The sequence below is a fragment of the Perna viridis genome, chromosome 8 (genome assembly GCF_037379345.1).
Source record: "Perna viridis isolate PV_CMFRI_1.1 ecotype Kerala chromosome 8, ASM3737934v1, whole genome shotgun sequence".
NCBI classification, from domain to species: Eukaryota; Metazoa; Mollusca; class Bivalvia; order Mytilida; family Mytilidae; genus Perna; species Perna viridis.
This window is the reverse complement of record NC_142452.1, coordinates 36,795,833-36,816,324: the sequence shown is the minus strand read 5'-3', so window position 1 is coordinate 36,816,324 and position 20,492 is coordinate 36,795,833. Positions and strand designations below refer to the sequence as shown.

The 20,492-nt window shown below is 31.6% G+C and overlaps 1 protein-coding gene across 4 annotated transcripts in view; it reads left to right on the top strand.

Moving 5' to 3' along the window:
• The window catches only part of LOC148610371 (kinesin-like protein KIF27), a 41,723-nt gene that overhangs the window by 2,664 nt on the left and 18,567 nt on the right, over positions 1 to 20,492 (top strand). The window contains exons 3-23 of one of the 4 annotated variants that reach the window (XM_088542898.1): positions 530 to 667; positions 1,692 to 1,778; positions 3,269 to 3,373; positions 4,884 to 5,016; positions 5,499 to 5,645; positions 6,125 to 6,199; positions 8,005 to 8,019; positions 10,318 to 10,413; positions 11,049 to 11,170; positions 11,660 to 11,761; positions 12,211 to 12,291; positions 12,943 to 13,085; positions 13,671 to 13,806; positions 14,723 to 14,806; positions 15,347 to 15,433; positions 15,996 to 16,115; positions 16,524 to 16,538; positions 18,664 to 18,792; positions 18,996 to 19,219; positions 19,576 to 19,688; positions 20,156 to 20,327. In XM_088542898.1, the coding sequence (XP_088399024.1) occupies positions 530 to 667; positions 1,692 to 1,778; positions 3,269 to 3,373; positions 4,884 to 5,016; positions 5,499 to 5,645; positions 6,125 to 6,199; positions 8,005 to 8,019; positions 10,318 to 10,413; positions 11,049 to 11,170; positions 11,660 to 11,761; positions 12,211 to 12,291; positions 12,943 to 13,085; positions 13,671 to 13,806; positions 14,723 to 14,806; positions 15,347 to 15,433; positions 15,996 to 16,115; positions 16,524 to 16,538; positions 18,664 to 18,792; positions 18,996 to 19,219; positions 19,576 to 19,688; positions 20,156 to 20,327 (2,324 nt within the window). The remainder of the gene's footprint in view (positions 1 to 529; positions 668 to 1,691; positions 1,779 to 3,268; positions 3,374 to 4,883; positions 5,017 to 5,498; positions 5,646 to 6,124; positions 6,200 to 8,004; positions 8,020 to 10,317; positions 10,414 to 11,048; positions 11,171 to 11,659; positions 11,762 to 12,210; positions 12,292 to 12,942; positions 13,086 to 13,670; positions 13,807 to 14,722; positions 14,807 to 15,346; positions 15,434 to 15,995; positions 16,116 to 16,523; positions 16,539 to 18,663; positions 18,793 to 18,995; positions 19,220 to 19,575; positions 19,689 to 20,155; positions 20,328 to 20,492) is intronic. The other 3 variants (XM_088542899.1, XM_088542900.1, XM_088542901.1) reach the window with 3 other exon arrangements.

Below are 20,492 nucleotides of genomic sequence, written 5' to 3'. Positions count from 1 at the left end.
CATAAGGCTTATAACAGATAAAATTAAATTATTTGGTAATCATTTGGACATGTTGATTATTGCTGTGTTTACACTTTTTTATAACATGTCAGGACATGTATTGCCTACATGAAAATTAGGGCTTAAGTGATTACACCTATCTCACGATAAAATGATATAAAAAGGGTTGTGTTCCAATACATTTCGACACGATACACAACAGCATTTGTCATATACATTTTCTTTATTTTGGAATAAAAAATATTCAACAAATTTAAAAATGATGAATTTAATTTATGGCAGGTTTCATTCTGAGAGTATATAACTTTGATCTTAACAAAGATTATTGGATTTTTTCTCTTAATTTTTTTATTTTTTTTATTTTTACATAAAAGGCAGCTTTTGTTTTAACATTTTTAGAAAGAAACAACTTACAGCAATAAAAGATTGATGTTGCACAGTTGTCAGATTTTTTAGTTCTGTATTAATATTGATGAAAATCTTGTCTAAATATGGTGCAAAAATTTAAAGTTATACCATTGGATTGTAGGTCCGACCCTTGCTGCCAAAGGAGAAGTTGGCAGGAGAAGAAATGTGTGTCAGGCTGATCCCAGCAACAAACCAGCTAGTATTGGGAAAAGACAGAGCATTTACATTTGATCACGTACTATCATCGAAGACCACACAGGTACAATTTTTGTATAGTTGAAATATGTACGTATGAGGAATTCTCATGTCTTATAGGTACAACTGCAGTTAAAGACTTGGGGGACAATATACAGGGTAATATTGTTCATGTAAAATTCATGTGAATTGAGCTTCTCATGAAATTCACATAACATGAACTTCTTGTGAAAATTTCATATGAAGGTTCTATTCTCTTGCCTTGGAGGTCACAGGGTAGTGTGCAAACTCTCACCATATTTATTTGCTGAACTGAAAGTCAGAGGACAATTATTTGAAATATTTTTCCAAGTTATGTAGTGCTAGTACTCTAGAAATCAGTGATATGTTTGTATCATATTCGATTTCCCCAAGGCTTTTCAAGCTTTCATTTGAAACAGAATGAAATCAATCCAAGATACTTTGATGCTACATGAAATTGATATAAAATCCTGAATTCATACAAATGTTCCTACGATTTGTAAGAGTTGTGTCCCTTACCCTTACCTAGGTCTACCTCCTTAAGCAAGATATTGGCTTAAGTTATCGAAGGACAGGTGGAGAAATGAACAATATGGAATTTTTCTGTCATAATAGAAAGGAACAAATTTGGGGAACATAACAAATGCATGAGCCTTTAACTTAACTATAACATAGGAAGATATAAGATGCTACATATGGTATCTAACTCCGATTCAGTTAAGATAAGAAGGGCATACTCCTCTAGCACGTGGATAAATTTTACTGTTCCTCAAATCACTAGAAATAAATTCTGTAAACAATTCACCTTTTTCATGTATGTTGTTAAAATAAGATCCAATGCAAAATGAAGACTATTACTTATACATGTACATAACATTTCTTATGTACATAATGGTCTTGTTTACACATGTATACATGTATCAGTTGATCACTGCATATATAACTGTAATTAAAACTATATGATTTGGCTATGAATATGTATCTGATTTTATGAGAAATGAATGTGTTTTAAAATCACTATATTTCAACTACATTTGGATTGTGCAAGTGTATTTATAATTTTTCAGGATGAGGTTTATAAATCCTGTATTGAGCCCTTGGTTAACAGTATATTTGAAGGATATAATGCTACAGTCTTTGCGTATGGCCAAACAGTAAGTATAGATAGGGTGATTTCAGTTACATTTTAGAACTGTGAATGTACTTGATTATATTTATACAATATATGTAGGTGTTGTAGGTTATGGCTGGTATTGCAGTTTATATTTTGTCATCCTCTGTGGTGTGGAGGAGGATGCAGAAATACTGATGTTTGAGTGTCTCTCGATCACACATTATGAATCAACAAATTTTACAGGATTTATGGGAAATTTGTACATGCTACACTATAGGAATTCTTTGCATACATGACTCCTTGGAGACTGTGTAGAGACTTTGTTCAAATTTTTGCAGGATTGTTAGTCACAATACGTAGTTGATATTGCACAATGATTTCTATATACAAATTTTACAGAAGTTATACAAATTTTGTATTCTTGGTATTAATTTAATGAAGTGTGTAACTCCATCAATTTCGGATTCGAGGGGGGGTGTCCAGGGGTCAGACTCCCCTTTCAAATCCCTTGATCTACCACTGACTCCATACTGATGCAATCATCAATAGATTAACAGTAAATGAATTGTGCTATAGTACATTTGTATTATATTTCTGAAATGGTACACTCCATCTGTAATGATTGACAGGTTGAGTGACTCAACAACAAAGGCTATTTGAATGCAGTCTTTGCATTTTTTAATGTTTTTATTGTTCTGAATAGCTATAAATAGTGCAGATGTGAATGAACTACATGTATGATTGTTTAAATTTAAAAAAAATTACTGCAAGTTGAACATGACTGGTACCAGTTTCAATACAAGTCTTATTAGGGTAGTACAAAAGATCACACTGGGGTTCTTTGCTAATGAAATGAGATACATTTGTATAATGTAAGTAGATTTTTTACCTAGAGAGCTATTTCATCTACCCAGTAGCCTACATTGATTTGTAATGAAATTGGTACCAATCATTTTCAACCTGATGTAAGAAGATTGTTTGTTTGTTTGTTTGTTTGTTGGGGTTTAAAGTAAGAGCAGCAATATTTCAGCTATATTCAGACAATGAACATGAAATGGATGATAAAATAAACATGAAATGAAAAAAAGGATGGTCACAAGGATAATAGGGTCAACAAATTTTGACTGCCACTGGAAAAAGGGGGATGGGTAAGGTCGGGCAATTTAATCTCCTGAGGCGGAGCGCAAAGGTTCCTACTCCTATCGAATACCACAGCAGGGTTATTTAACGTGTGAGGAACGTGGCATCTGTCCCAACACGGTGCACCACTATGGTTTGCGGTCAGGTTTTCCGTATTATAGCCTGACAACCCCAGCATGTAACACGCCAGGGGTACCCCATTCCACCACCTGGGGCACACATCCCAGTTGCTCTGTGGGCAGAGCACCTAGCCCCCGGCTAGGTTTCTGAGCACTATTTAGTCGCCTTGTACAACAAGCTTAGCGCTGCTGCAGGCCTATTCTTTTAACACCCGGACCTGCACGGGGCGATGTAAGAAGAAATCTAAAGTTTATATTATTTTGTCTTCAGGGGTCAGGTAAAACCTACACCATTGGAGATGGTATTTCATCCTTTACTGATGAAGAATATGGCATAATACCCAGGGCATTAAAAGTTATGTTTGACAACATGCAGGTATGTATTACAAAATTAACATTTTGTTGACATTTTTTGTCATATGCAAGACCATATGATATCAGAAATGATTTTTGTATTTGTTAAGTTCCCTTCTTGTTTTTTTGTTTTTTACGTGAATCTGTGTTCAGATTGCCCTATTTCCATGTGTCATCTGACACAGAAATATGTCAAAATTTTGGTCCATATATTTCAGATTTATAAGCTGAAATACACTTGCTAAACATGTAAACAATTTGGGAAGAAATGTTAAAGGTCGATGTTCAGTAAGGACCCTTTTTGGCCTCTTAATTTGGGCATTTTTGAAAATTGGATTAAAACTGATTTCTAGGTATTAGCAGTATTTGTATAGTAAAATGGTCGCAAACACTGAATATAAGATGTTTTTGACCAGATTTATGACATTATTCCAGAAATAACAGTATGCATTTATGTAACTTTAACAAAAACCATTAAATTTAAACATTTTTTGCAATTTTTAAAATGGTCTTTGTTTGGAACAGAAGTATCCACACATCTGTTGACTTTTATTTTCACATGAGTTGTAACTGACACTTATACACAATACATAAAGCACGAGAGTCAACATGCATGTGGCCATTGTTAAAAGTGAAAAATTGCACAAAATTTTGTTGTTTTTTTTTCGGCCATTTTAACAGATTTTCCCAATCTCAGCCAAGTTTGAAGAGCATATATGATTGTATATGTTCAAATTATAACCATAAACCAATCAAATCAACTATAGAATACATTAAAGAGCTGGAGAAACAACATAAAACTATCTTCAGTAAAACATAAATTTGAGGCCAAATATTGCCCTTACTGAACCAACTTCTTTATCTCTAGTGATAAATGTCCACTTTACAGTACAAAGGAGTATGACAAATATTGCCCCCCTTGCAATTTTCTTTTATTTGCCATCAAATAGATAGTGGCATTGTTAGTGGGACTTATATAACATGCATTTTTGCACCATGTGCAGTATCTGAACTGATCAGTGTGATTGTCAATATTATCTAACAGTGATGTTGACAGACCAACCTGTTAAACTGGTAAACTTTATATTTCATTATTCCATTTTTCATAAACATTCTGTCATTAATGAGTCAGTATATTTGTTCAGGATCTGTATGTCATACTTTTCAATCATGTACCCAACTATGTTTGTCATATTTTTCAGTCACGTACCATTCCATGTAATATCTATCAGTCATGTACCCTATCATGTATGTCATATCTATCAGTTATGTACCATACCATCTATGTCATATATTTCAGTCATGTAAAATACCATGTATGTCATATCTATCAGTTATGTACCATACCATGTGTCATATTTTTCAGTCACGTACCATACCATGTATGTCATATCTTTCAATTATTTACCATACCATGTGTCATATTTTTCAGTCACGTACCATACCATGTATGTCATATCTTTCAATTATTTACCATACCATATGTCATATTTTTCAGTCACATACCATACCATGTATGTCATATTTTTCAGTCACGAACCAATGTTGGTTATACTGTTAAGGTATCCTATATAGAGATATATAAAGAGGAATTACAGGACCTGTTAGATGTAGACACCTCCAGTAAAGAACTCCATGTTAGGGAAGATGACCAAGGCAACACTGGTATGCTATCTTGAAGGCCTTATCTAGATTGAGAAATGAGCAAAAACTTTGCCTTTTTTTGTTCTCCCTTCTCCCAGTAGTCTTTGACAGGAAGAAGTTTTTGTAATGTATCTGGTTTTCTGACAGCTAATTGTAATCTAACTCAAACTACCATCTTTGAGAATACATATATGATAATAATAGGCACTTGTCAAATGCCAATTCAATCAATGCACAAATAATTTCACTTCAGTATATTTCAGTAAGTCAAGTTTTAGTTGTATTTTGTATGAAGTAAGGTTATTGTTTCAGGAGCCTGTTGAATGTAGACTTCGGGTGTACGAAATTTCTTATTATTCTTTGAAGGCCATAAACTTGTAGGGCTGTTACCTCTTTGAAATTTCTTCTATAGTGTGCATTTTTTAACATTTTCTTATTTACCAAGTATATGCACATCTACTATTGTTATTATTTTGGCATGCATTGGTATTCTTATTTTTCAGTGATAATAGGGGCCAGGGAAATAGAATGTGATTCATTAGATGAAATCATGTCCCTGTTAGAATCTGGTTCATCTATACGACACACAGGGTCCACACAGATGAATGAACATTCCAGTCGGTCTCATTCTATCTTTACTGTTAATGTGGGTAGGTGTACATGTATCTGTATATAACAATCTAGCTACTTAAACAGTGTCCATACTTCAGTGAAAATAAAATTGGTCTGATACAAGTCTGATAAATTGGCGGCAGGACTGGTGCCGCTCCAGGATCCAGTTTTGGTATTTTCACTATTTTTTTCAAATTTCCAGTTCTTAAAGGTCATGATATAGAACAAAATATGTTTGATTATGGAGTATAATAAGTTTCACCTGCTACAAAATATTTTTAACTTACTTGGTTTAGTGAAAATTGGTTTGGTCAGATGGATTTTTCTTGGACTGAATGTCCTGTTTTTGAATTTTGCATTCACTGATATTTAGGGTCATTCCAAAATTGGAGACATTTTTTATTAACACTTGTTTGAAGGTTAGTAAAGTGGCATATTTTTGTAAAAATTTTCAGAGCATTAAACTTTTATTCATTAAAGTTATAAATGGTTTTCTACTTGATTTCATGTTTTATAGGTCAGAAATGGATAGAAGCTGATGTAATGGCAGAGAAAAGAAAGCCAACTGAATCTAATGAAATTATTGATGATGGTGAGAATTCTTGTGTGCTTTGTTGTAGCAGTATATCTCATTCAATGCATGCTTTCTAAGAGTTGTAGGTGTCACTACTTAAAAAAATATCAAAAGAAATCTCGGTAGAAATATGTTCAGTATCTTGGAAAATATGTCATTGAAATCTTGGTAGGACTTATATTCAGAGTTACATACTTCCAACAATTTTCTGTATTATAACATAAATCCTACTTTCTTAGTTTGAAGAGAGAAAGAAATTCGATGAACAGAATTAGAAATTTTATATTTCTGTTCTATGGTTTTTCATGGCCTTGGTCATGTGACGTTGCATTGACTGAGACAGTTTGTTTTTATACTCATTTTGCTTTGTACAGAATATGTTTCATTATAAAACCAAATGGGATTTTCTTTATTTTTATACTCTCCTCTTTTTGTGAAGCATATTGTGATCATGGTGTCCATTTGTTCATTCTTTCATTTGTCTGTTTGTCCATCCACAATTTTCTTTTGGTTACAGTTTTGTCTGCAACTACTTATCACAGACACTAAAAGTGTTGGGAGAGTAACAAATACCTCCATTGATGAAAAAGGGATTTTTAAAAATTTGTACATGGGTGGTTTTCAACAAATTCTGGACTGATTTTCTTGCACTTAATGCATATGAGGTTTTTTTTCTCCATGCAACCAGAAGCTGAGTATTTGGATTGTACATAATTGTGGACTTATGTTGCTTGAGTATACAGTGACATTGGTTTTGGTGTGACCTACAATATGGAAAAGATTATATTAATTCTAATTGTTATGGACATGATTATGTCCTGTATGAAACTTCTGGTTTGAACATTACATAAAAAGGAATGATAAATGTTATTATTCAGTGATTTCATTGGTCGATAAATATAGCTGTGTAATAAAAACATAAATTTGCATGTTCAAATACAATATTCTTTGACATGTATGTGTGAAGCACTCTATATAAACATTACATATGTCTGTATTTTAAAACAATCTTCATTCAGGTTACTTGTACTTGTTATGGCTAATTATTTAAACCCTGCTTGTATTTTGAATTATGTCTGAAAGCACAAATATAGACACGCAAATGTATTTTCAACCAATATCAAACATTATACATGTAAATTGTGTAAATGTGCTTAATGAAGTTATTTACTTGTAAATACATGTATATATACTGTAAACTGTTAAATTTTTGTGCCAACTTTTTTTCATGGTTTCGACAATAAATTTACTTTTTTCAAGGCATGATCCTTTCTTAAATCAAATTTTAATGTTTTATAAAGAAAATATTTATGACTGTTTCAGTTTTTGTACAGGTCTTACTGCAGAAATAGTGAAAATTAGTCCAACATGCTATATTGATGGACATAATATTAAAAAAAAAAGAAAAAAGATGAGACCAGCTCCTGAAAAAGGAGGGTGGCAGTCCAAAACTTAACCCATAAATAATTCAAGTGTCACTCAGAAGTCCTCATGTCTGCCATACCAAGATTAACTTTTATTTTAAAGATGTGATAACAGCATTGAAACACTTGGTAAAGTTCCACTTGATATGAGGTTTCAAAATTTATTGTCAAATATGTTTCTGCAGTCCTTTTTACAAAAAATCTTAAATGTAAAGTTAATTGAAAGTTATGACGTCATAGTAGATCAAAGTATTGTGACGTGCTAACTTGCGACTAATTTTACACTTATGATTTTTTGTGAAATCAACGCTGGGCATCAGTACTGCAGTAACAGAGTAACTTCTTACAAATGAGATTAAGAAATGAGACAATATTACACACAATGATGTTGATTTTCAGAAAATCAGTTACAAGGTTGGTCTTTTTTCAGATTTGATTTTTGATCTTTCTCTCTAATGTACTACTGTAGCACTGTTTTAGTTGCTTGCACTGTATGTTTTTAACCACTGTCGCATAGTAAAATCCTATTTAATTTTGTTACCCATCCTTTTTTTATTTTTTTAGCTGTTCATCCCCTTTTATCCTTTGGTGGTTTTGATGTTTTCTTTACCTAATTTTTGTAGTGACTTGATAGAATGTCAATTAACTACATGTAATTGTACGAGATATGTCATTTGTTGACCTACGAACCTTCAAGGTTATTAACATGGTTTTTTTACCCTGCTGACTTCAGCGAATTCGTTCATTATTTCCACAAAAATGATGTAAGTGGTAAATGGTTGTTTTTTGTTTTAAGTATAGGTAATGCACATGTAATAGGCCGTGTAAGTTGGATTTTTAATTTATTTTTGGTCTTGAATTTCTACTGTTGAAAAATTTAAAACTGAAGACTGATTTTTATTTGACTTCCATTTACATCAATCTTATGCAAAGTTGTCATGATTTTCTTTTTTTTTTGTTTTATTACCAAACTTTTTTTAGTTTAGAAATTGTTAGGTTTCATAGTTTTTCATCATATTAGCATTTTTTTACATGAAAAGATTGCAGTCTACACTATAAACTACCATATCCTATGCTTTTGAGTGGGAGAAAGAGTCCCGTTCTCATGATTTCACTTAGTAAAGTGACAAGACTTACAAGCCCCATAAAGTCATGAATTTTAGAAAAAAAACATTAACAATAAGGCTTACACATTTTTGAAATAAGCTCCTGGCGTCAATTTCACAAAAAGTACCAAGTGTAAAGTTGATCATAAGTTATGACGTAACAATGACGTCATTACTTACGATCAACTTTACACTTACGAATTTTTGTGAAATTGATGCCTGGTCTTTTATCATGTTACTGGAACACTCTTTGCTTTTATTAAAGATTATTTTGAATTACCAGCTTTTCTAGATCTTTTATTCCATAAATTATGTAAAAGCTTGTGCTTTAAAGAACTTTCTTTTAAACTGTAGTTCAATTACTACCAATTTTAGATATCATAAATATTGAGATGCACACATATATGACTGATTTTGAGGAAATGGAAAACATATTTACTTTTTGAAGCATGGCATTTCTCACTTGAACACGAGTTGTCTGTCGTAAATTGATGTGATATCAATATGAGTTGTCTGTCGTAAATTGATGTGATATTGTACTTAGTTTTTCCATATAAATTGGTTTTATGAAATATTTGGTACACATAGTATTTGCTTGTGATGTACAACACACTATGTAACATACAGCATCTCTCGTGAAATGCTGTTTAAAATTATAGATTAGAAGATAACGATTATATCAGTATAGGTATTTTATGACAATCGAATTAAAAAAAAAACATATGAATTATTATGAAAAATTATTATAGCAATTATTGGTTCCATTTCCAAACTTTCATTGTTATTAGCTGAGCATGCTATGCAGTACTGCTTAATTCTCTATTTTTTTTTTTCAAACCTAGTATCAGATATTTGTCTTTTAGTACTAACAAATTCAGAAAATGTAATTTCATAAAAATAAATATAAATGAAATTTGGGTAGGATGATTTTCCAGGGGAGAACTGGAAGAAAACCCAACGATTAGCTTTGCATGACCTAATGTGGAAAGCCAACATATATGTTAGCTCTTTAAATCGCAAAATCTTCAGATATGCTTTTCTACCTTAGTAGCAATGCATGTCCATACTACAATGGTTTCTTCATCTAAGAAATTGCTGAAACCATGTGTTATCTTTTTGTTTTAACTTAATAAACCACCTGGGTATAAATGCATACAAATATGATGTTGGTGCTCATATTAGGAAGAAATACAAGATTCTCAACAAAAAAATAAATATATTTTTTTAGAAGACATATCATCAGGCTAGAATGTTCTTGACAAAGAAGACTGCAACTTTTCACCTGTTTTTGGGTACAGTCTAGATTTTAACCTTCAAAATGTGTGGTTCAATTTTTTTTTTGATAGGACATTTTATTTCAGTTTACTTTATGTTTTTGAACGACACCCATTTTTTCTGAGTTTTTCATTTCAGTTTATATAATTATGTACTTTAAATATTAAAATAAGGTAACAGCGGGGAATGAACTTAGCAAGGACTCAGTTGCCAATGACGAACTACACAATATTTTTACAGGAAGCTTGTGTATGGTCAATATAGAAGTCTGACCATTCGTTACTTTGTAAAATTAAATCAGCTAATTGTGTTTTCTCTTTTTTCTTTGAAGATATAACCCACACTATGTGCGGGAAGTTCCATTTTGTGGATTTGGCAGGATCTGAGAGGGCTCATCGGACAGGAAATGTTGGAGACCGATTTAAAGGTATTAATGATACTAGATTTAAAATGTTTTAGGCCACAATTAAAAATATATTTGTCTTTCCCAACCCTACATCACAGAATATTGTAGGTAGGTATGTTCCATTTTTTTTTCTCAGAAGTACATGGTATATGATTCATGCAGAAAAATACAAGAAAAAACAGTAATAAAAAGAGGAAAAGACAATCAAAACTTTTAGGTAGGGATTATTTTTATTTGGGTAGGTTGAGAGAGAACAAATAACGTCAACAATTTTGGCCCTAGAATTGATTTTGTAGGAATTATAGGGAACATTGATAATTTTTAATTATACCCAGTGAAGATAAGTCATATTTTGTACTAAGTGATATATACATTTTTGATGATCTTTATTGTAGATATATATCCAGGGGTTCAGATTTGGTTTTGAGGATGGAAAGTCCAGGACTTTCATAGATGTCAAATCAAAAGTTTTCCTAATGTAAACCAAGCATCCTCATTAAAAATTCACTGTATTAAATTGAAGGTGCATGACCTGTGCTAATGAATTTTAAAAGTCCTGGGTCAGATATAGAGGGTCATGGACTTTACTAATTTGAACCGCTGCTAATTGCTATTAATAGCAATTAGATTTATATGTACACAATATTATATTTCAGAATCTGTGCATATCAACTCAGGGTTACTTGCCCTTGGTAATGTGATTAGTGCTTTGGGAGATCCTAAGAAAAAATCTTCGCATATACCATATAGAGAATCAAAGATTACTAGACTTCTTAAGGTAAGGAAACTTAGATTTAAACATGTACAAAGTAAAGATCTTAACATGTTGGCATGGATTTAGTGGCCTAGTATTGAGACAGTGGCAATGATTTTGCCTTCAGTGCTACCATTATGTTATATTTTGTAGTAAAATTTCATCAAGGTCTTCAATTGAGGGACATGGTAACATGGTCATTCATCACTACCTGTCAACTGAAAAAAGAATGCAATTGTTTTGCTTAGCTGGTTTATTTTCATTATGTAACTGGCCTGATGGCGCCTCTCTTGAGGGGAAACTAGTCGACGGAATAAAAGATTCAGCAACTTGGTGATAGCTTTAGTGTTGATATCTTTATTTTTAGATTAATTTGAATACATGTATTGAATGTTTTAATGTACTTCATTTATGTTATGATTATTATACATGTACATGTATATACATTTTTCATCCTGGTTGGGTTGTTGACTCTTGGAAAAACTCACTATATCCATTTTGTTATATTTACAGGATTCATTAGGAGGTAATGCTCAGACATTGATGATTTGCTGTATAAGTCCGTCCACGTCAAACTTTGATGAATCTCTGAATGCTCTAAAGTATGCTAATAGGGTAAGTCTATTAAAATACTTTTAAAAGAAGTTTTTGAATAGTTTTGCTGAATTTCCACTGAAGTTTTTCTCCAGTAATAGTTCTGATTAAAAATTGAACGCAAAAACCATGTTGTAATTCAAAAATTTCATATTGAAAAATATGGTAATCTATGCAAATTTAACCTATGACCTTAGAACCACTTAATGTCTGATCTAAGTCTGACAGAAAGTGATCTGCAGCTAACTGTGTGGTGCAATAAAACAAATAATAAGTTTTACATATTGGACACAAAGACAATTCGTCTAAAGTTTACTAAGACCTAGGAAATCATAAGTTACAAGTGACATATCTATCGATTTACTTCTCTAGCTTTTAGCTTTGTCTTCTTACTGGTTACTCCAGCTTCATACTAAATAGAATCATTGTAAATTGATTATGATTTATAAATATATTTTTACATGTTTTAGGCAAAGAATATTAAAAACAAACCAATCATAAACAGAGATGTCCAGTCAATCAGATTTGAGGAAATGCAGAGTGAAATTATGGTAAGGTTTAAAGATATTTTCATTTGAGATTCTTGGTTTTATGAGATATGCTTTCATTTGAGACTTTTGGTTTTATGAAAGATACTTTCATTTGAGATTCCTGGTTTTATGAGAGATGCTTTCATTTGAGAATCCTGGTTTTATGAGAGATGCTTTCATTTGAGAATCCTGGTTTTATGAGAGATACTTTCATTTTGGACTCCTGGTTTTATGAAATATACTTTCATTTGAGACTCCTGGGAAGACACCAACCTTTTGTATGGACTTTTAAGCACTATTGTCCTTTTCTGTCAATTTTACCGTAACAGACGATAATGCTATAGAGTTACCCTTTTTTACATTGTTTCCTTTTCTAAAGAGCTGCTAGCAATATGCTACTCAGAGGTTTGAGATACATGTATCTTTCAAGTAGTTTCCATCACCAAATGGTAGATCACATGGGATATATATAGATTCTACTTCAGAAACATAATTAATTAGTGGTTTAAATTATACCTCCACTCAATGTATTAAAATAAGATTTCAATTACTTTTTGCTGTAGTTTCTGATGTGTACATATATTTACAGATACAAACTCATTCATAATTTCCTCAAGCAAATGTGCGTTCTATATTTTATATAATTAATTATATTGATGTATTCATTTTCAGGCTTTAAGAGAAGAGCTTGTTAAGCAGAGAACAACTTTAATGAGTAACGGAGGAGCAGGGTTTGGTCTAGGGGACCCTGTCAACATGGAAAAATATGCTCACGATGCACGACAGTTACAGAAGTTAGAAGACCAAGTGGTCAGGTGGATAACTTAAATTTTTACTATACATGTAAAAAAAAAATGTGGTAATAATAATATCATGCTGTTGCCATCTGTGGACATTTGGTGGCTGATCAATTACTCGAATGTATGTTTAAAGATTTTTATGAAATAAAACTAAAAAGTACTATATGACAAAAGAAAGGCTTGGATAGACTTAAGGAATTGTGACTTGAATAATGATAATTTGATTATCAGTGATTATTTTTATTTGTCGATTATCTCAGCACAAATCAGTCAGCTGAAGCTAAATGATAATTATCTACAGGGGTGTGATTTTTTTTTTTGTAGATTCACAGATATTGGCTTTTACACAACTGGATTTAATTGTTACCATGTTTAATTTACATATATTTACCTCAGATATTTTGATTGCCACTTATTTGTTGGTTTGTGTATCTCATCACAGAATCTTTTTATATTGTCATGAAACCTAGGACACAAAGGTATTAGGATATGAACTTAATAATTGTACTAAATTTTATGGTTTGATATGTTATCAGTTAAATGTGTTTTTATTGAGCATGAAACCGCCTAATACAACAATCTGTTTTTGTCTATTTTCAGGTTACAGACAGAGTGTTCCCACTATAAAATGATAGCAGAGGAAGCATATAAACAGTTGATAGAAATCCAGAATAAAGATATTCTCTCCAAGAGTCAAGATATCAGACTTAAAGATTGGCTTGATCTCATGGAGGAGGTTTGTATATTTGAATATTTTATGGGTTGTATTATTCACAAAGCAAAGGTTTCCTTTCAACCAAGCAAATGTTTTCTGTCAGCCACGCAAATGTTTTACTTTTTATTTATTATATCTCCACCCAAGGATTGGGTTGAAATATTGAAATCACCTTGTCTGTCTGTCAGCCATTCTGTACATCTGCATTTTGTCTTAATTATTTCAACTCCCAATGGATGGGTTGTTTTTGAATCTGGAAGGTGGCTTAATATTGATGGGGCATACATTGTAAGATATTCTTACTGTCCAATATACTTCCTGTTTTGTGGGACTTTGCCATTTTTCACTATATGGAATGATAGATAAATTTTTGTCACAAAAATCTTGGCTGCTATTGGATGGATTGATTTTCAATATGTTATGTGGCTTTGTATTGATGGGACATAAGTTATATGTGATTAACAATATCAACTTCTTGTTTAATTAGGGAAGTTATCCATATGAGTGGGTGTATATGGCTGTTTGAAACTTCGTATTTTTACTCCAAATAATATTTATTTTTCCTCACAGGGTCCTTGTTCATTTACTTCCTGTTTACCTTTTTCAGGTGGTACTTAAGGGGGTAGACCTAGGATAAGGGACATAACTCATGAAGTCAGTGATATGCTTGTATCATATTCAATTTCACCAAAGCCTATCAAGCTTTCATTTGACACAGAATGAAATCTGTCTAAGTTGCTTTGATGCTTACATGACATTGATGTAAAATGCTGAATAGAAAGGTTCCAATGATTTTTAAGAGTTGTGTCCCTTACCCTAGGTCTATGTACTTAATGGAAATTTTCGTAACATTTATCTCAGCGTCTGTTGGAGGGAAATATTGCATTTATTATTTCTTTTTTTTGATGAGTTTTTCATGTTTTGTGATTTCTTACAGATAAAAAACAAGGTACCAGCCACATTATCAAAAGAAGAAATGGAAAATGAGACTATTAGAAATTTGTCTGCTCAACTGTCAAAGGTAATATACTTACTTAAGCTGTATTGTGGATACATCACATGTGCATTTTCATATTTCATGTAAGTTGAAGTGTCACTCTGATATGACTAACAGTGTACATGATTTAAAAAGTTTGGAACTTATATTTATTGGAACTTTAACATTAATTGCATTTAAAGTCAAAGAGAGTATTTTTTTTTTTTTTATCTTTCAGCTGAAATTGATTTAAATCAGTTGCAAAAGTTTAGTTATCTATCAGTTCCATACAAATTATTGTCTTATTTTATCCTTCCAAAAAAAGAAGTAGGTTGAAAAAGATTTCTTAGGCCACACATTTTGTTTTACGAAAAATATGCATTAGTTTTCTGATGTACACTCACATATTTGACATTATAATATTAAATTTGATAAAAGTTTGATAAGTCTCTATCAGGGAGACACAAACATTAATTTACTTGTTTTGCTTCGTTGCTTTCTGAAGCACATCAGAGTGAGCTGTGCCTAATGATATGATGTGTCTTATTAACCCTGTGTGACGTGATGCACACTTTCTTTTCGTAGTGTCGGGAAGACTTGAAGAGTGACGAAGAAATATTTGCCGAGAAGAGTAAAGAACATACTAACCTTACTGAAAGGCTTCGAGAGTTGGTAAGTTTTGAAATCTTTCTGTTTGTATTCCGTGGTCTCAAATTAGCTAGCACAGCAAGTATTAATATCATGGTTCAATACAACAAGAAAAAATTATGAAGAAATTTGATTATTTTTTTTCCTACATTTATAGTATAATTAACTAAGTTAAGTTTTGCCACTTTATGTTGTGGATGATACCTATTTTTGTGTAGCCTGTAATTTGAAAAGTATTAAGCCAATATTATTCAAAATTTGCCCTGTGTTTATGTAAATATTGTAAATGTACACCTTGTATGATGGACATATTCAATTATATTTTTCCTACATTTTTAGCATGTTGAACTTAGCCAATTTTTCAGCAGTTTTTGCCATCATTAGTACATCACTTTAAAAAAATTTGTAACCCATACTGAAGTATTTTAGCATACTTATTGTTTATGTACATATTGAAGATACTTATGTGCTGAAAAATAAATGAAGAAGATATAGGACTAGGCACATAGATGTTGAATTGGTTAGCCTTCATGATGTCAGATTTTCTTGAAATTTCAATAAGCATATATCATTTATTTTTATTCAGGAATCTTTGTTAGAGGAAAAAGACAAAGAGCTTATGCAATATGAGGACACAAGATCGAAACAGGAACAGCAGCTTATCGAACAACACATGAAGATAGAGGAACTCCAAAAGGCTTTTAAGGTACCACGGTCTACCACGTATATATATGGTTATCTATTTTGTAAGCTTAAAGGAGCTTTTTAAATAACTCACAATCAGATTTTGATAGAAGTGCAGTCTCTGTTTTTATGTACATTGTCCTACATGTTTAAAACTGTCTTGTTACATGTACTGGTATGTTATATTGCCTACATGTAGTTTTCACATTAGCTACTTGTATAGAAATTTGATTAAAATTATTTTTATATTAGTAATAATTACTTAAAGTAATCTTGTTACTGTATATTATCATTTAAGATTTAATATGATATACAAAGTTTTGCTTTTGTTCCAGTTTGATTTACTTTAGAAAACTTAAATAATGTGTTTAGTATTTTTTCTTTTGTTTGTCTTAGTAATGTTTCTATGTATTTAACTGTTTGTTTTCAGAATGATGTTTCATTGGTAAATTAGATACTAGTTGATGTCTGTGAATTATATCTTACTTCAAGGGGAGATAATTTCACATTTATCTTTATAAGGGGAGATAATCTCCTAAAATATGGTAACACTAGTGGTGTAGAAGCTTTCAAATGAATGTGACTCTTGTTAAAACTTTCAGTTTTATAAAGACAATATGTCAACTTGTAGTATGCTTACAGAAAAAAATGTTTATCTGCTTTTTGATATTTTCTTTTTAACTTAAGTCATAAAGATGAAATTGATATGATCAATATAATAAGTAGAAAAAAAGAAAATATTCAAGATCTAAAAATGGAATTTTATGGTAATTAAGTGTACTTTTTTATTTTGAGTGTATTTGGGATAAAACAGGGTGTGATAAAAAAAAAGGTATTCCTTATTTTTATTTTGGGGGGGGGGGTGTTGAAGAGGCACTTTTTATTTGACCCCACCATGCATACAATTTTAACTGATTATTTTCTGTTATTGTTATGGTTAACAGTCTTAAATAACAACCACCCATCAAATTTTAATAGATGTGCTTCCCAACTGCCCTCACAATTTTTGCTGGAATAGCCCTAATGCTCCTGGAGAGAACTTTTGGAAGAATATGTATTTAATTTGTAGAAATCTGTTAAAATTCTATAAAAAGCAGATAGACATTAATATATTTATTGCACTATATTCCTAAGCTCTATCCAACAATAATAAAGGTATTCATAGACATCAAATTATCAAGTTTTGTTTATGTTACATTTTTATTTTTCTGTTACCTAAGGATTCACTTAATACTGATACTGAGGCTTACAATGAAATGGCACTAAAATGGACACTTATTGTTTTGGTACAGGGAAAATGAAGATTCCATTGACTTAACATTTATTTCACATTTAAAGATTAGTATACAAAATCCTTTTGGTTGTAAATGATGCTGCTCACTTCTTTAAAACACTACTTGATAACAATTCACAATTTTCTTCTCAAACAGAAAATTATCAGTTGTAAATGATTCACACAATATCTTGACTTGCTTTGGTTCTTCAACATTTTGATACCTGCGGTTACTTCAATTGTCTTCAAGAGTCATTTGTATATAATTATCCACATTTTATCTGTATAATAGTTTAAATGATGAATGATTTGGCTGCTGGTCACATTTCTTTAAACTGCATGATATTTAGAATTATTCACCGAAAAAATGTTTGCCGTTGTTTTTGCTCAGTGTTAATTTTTAAAAAGATTTTAACAGTTAGTGTCATAGAGTTTGAGAATTCTATGAACATGGTTTGTTTTTGGGTAGATAATTTTCTATTTTACTGTCTTATTTACATATTTTCAGATTTTTGTATTGGCTTTTATGCATGTTCACTTCAAGTTATCATTACTTATTTATCCTCAAATAAGAGCTTTCTATCTTAAAATCTATGGAAATAAATTTTCAAATAGAAAAGTGTTAAATTGTAGCATAATTTATATCACTGTTCTATTGTTAAATGAGTTTGTTGAGTAAGACAAGATTGCCTTTTTGAATGAATTACATTTCAAAAGATAAGTAAAGTTAATTTAATTGTTAATAATCTTTCAAGGTTTCGATTTGGTAGTAATAGTTAATTAATTACATTGTTATGGCTAAAACTGTTTACTATGTATGGCCAAATTAACTGAACTTCTTTTGCAACTGTGGTTTTAAACCATTACGATAGACTTTTCTATACAGGTGTAAACCTCTAAAGTCTGTTCTAAATTCTTATGAAAAAATGACCAGTATTTTTTACAAGTGACATTTTAACAAAAAATAATCAGTATGTTCAACCAAATGGTCTGCAAAGATTAATACGCCAAATATTCCATAGGTTGAATGCGCTGATGCTCATTTACTTATTATAATTTAAAAAAAAACACTGGTAAGTTTTACCTAAGAAATGAAGAATAGACTTTAATATTGATAGCACCCATGTGAAAAAAGCCTATTGTCAAATTAATAATAGCAATGTCAAAAAATCAGAGTTGCAAACTGAGTTTTGTATAAAAGTTTGGTTGTACATAGAGGATACTTTTTTGCTGTAAAACTCATTTAAATGTTTCATTTTTCATGGTCATATGTATTAAGTGTATCTGTATATTTCAGGACAATCTAATGACCAAGAGTAGTCTAATTGATGATGAGGCTGTTACTGTTAGTGCCCCTCCCATAGTGCCCCCTTCAGAGAGACGCCCTAAGTCTGTCCCCGTCCAACTCACCAGGAGACCAGACACTGTTAGTATACTTAAATGTTTGACAATTTTTTTTGGGGATGACAACGTAAGTGGTCAAAAGACTGCAAATTAAACAATACCAATATTTAATAAGCAATTAAAGAAAGTAGTGGATGACGCCCACGAAAAGAATATCCAAATATACAAGTGCTGAGGTAAAAATAAGGCTTTGTTATGTAAGGGCATTTAACTTTCTATTTGAAGGCCAATGGAAACCTACGTCCACTTTCAAGAAACATTAAAACTAGTCCTGCCTTGTTTACACTGGATAGAGTGATGAAAAGTTTCCGCGCTAGGAGCCAGCTGCTTGTTAGTCGGCTAGAAGACAGTGATGAGGTCATGCAACAGGCATTTATAGAGGAGGTGGATGAGGAGGCAATTGGTCAAGGTGATGATGTCCCTGTTGAGGACTCCCAAGAACACGAAACGTGAGTACATGTAGTACTCCTAAGTTAAGGGTCATGGCACTCTTTAGGTGTCACTTTCTTATTGACTATATAATTTGTTGTGCATTATAAATGTTCAATAAAGATCAATAATCATATTGGTCGTATTACATAAAGTAAAGTTAATTGTGTTGGGAATAAGCAAGGGAATTTCAGATTTTTTATACAATATCTCTTAACTTAGATTGGCACAATTTTCTTGGTAAATTGAATGAATGGTTTTAACTTGTTTAAATAAATACAATAATAACAATGTGATTTTATGGTTGAGGTAATTTTTGCACCAAGCATTTTTTTGTTGTTGTTGAGGTATTATTTTGTTATTTCATTGTTTGCAGTGGAAAATTTGTGAGGAAAGGAACATTCAAAGTAAAGAAAGGAAAGAAAACAGAAGAAAACAAAGAAAATGTCAACAATACAGCTATTCCTTCCATTGTCATTAACAAAGATGGTAAGCACGTACTGTTCTCCGTCTGTCTGTCTGTCTGTCTGTCCTAGCCAATGTCTGAGCATAACATTTTATAGACTTTAATGAAATTATGTGTTTAACTTATATATCTCTTATAGGATACAAGTGGGGGGGGGGATAATTCAAAGTGGTAATTTGTAAATGTTTGTAAATACTGTTCTGTTATAAGACATGAGGTATCTGTTGAAGGCTTTTTTTCACCAGGGGAGTCTACAAGTTCTATTTATGTTTTTTTATGAACTTTACATTTTGTCAAGAGACCTGAACACCCACCCATATACAAAGGATTAAGGTGCATTCGTTTTATGATTTACTGGAACAGCTCTGAATTAAAATGTTTTATAGAACTTACTGAAAGCTATACTTTATATTATTGTAACACATTCAAACCATATACATTATAATTCTTGTTTTTCTTCTATTTTTTCATTTAAAAACTGTTTTTACAGGTATGGCTGGAAGTGTTTCATCATCAGCAGGGGGAGATAACTTAGGACCAGATTTAGAAGCAATGGAAGAAAGCTTAAGGAAGAGTTCTAACACCCAGAGAATGCTGAAGGACTCCAGACTGAAGCTGACTGATGCTCACATTAAAATGAGAGATCTGTCCATTAACATTAGGTATGTGTGAAAAGAAAATACAGAAATTGTAATGGAAAAAAATCTAAAAAAAAAATTTCTGTATTTAGTCTCTTATTCGCAAAACCTAAGGAGAACATATTTTTAGATCATGTTTCTTTGTTACCCTCTCCTTCATTACAAGGAAAGAACGAAACATGTACAAAA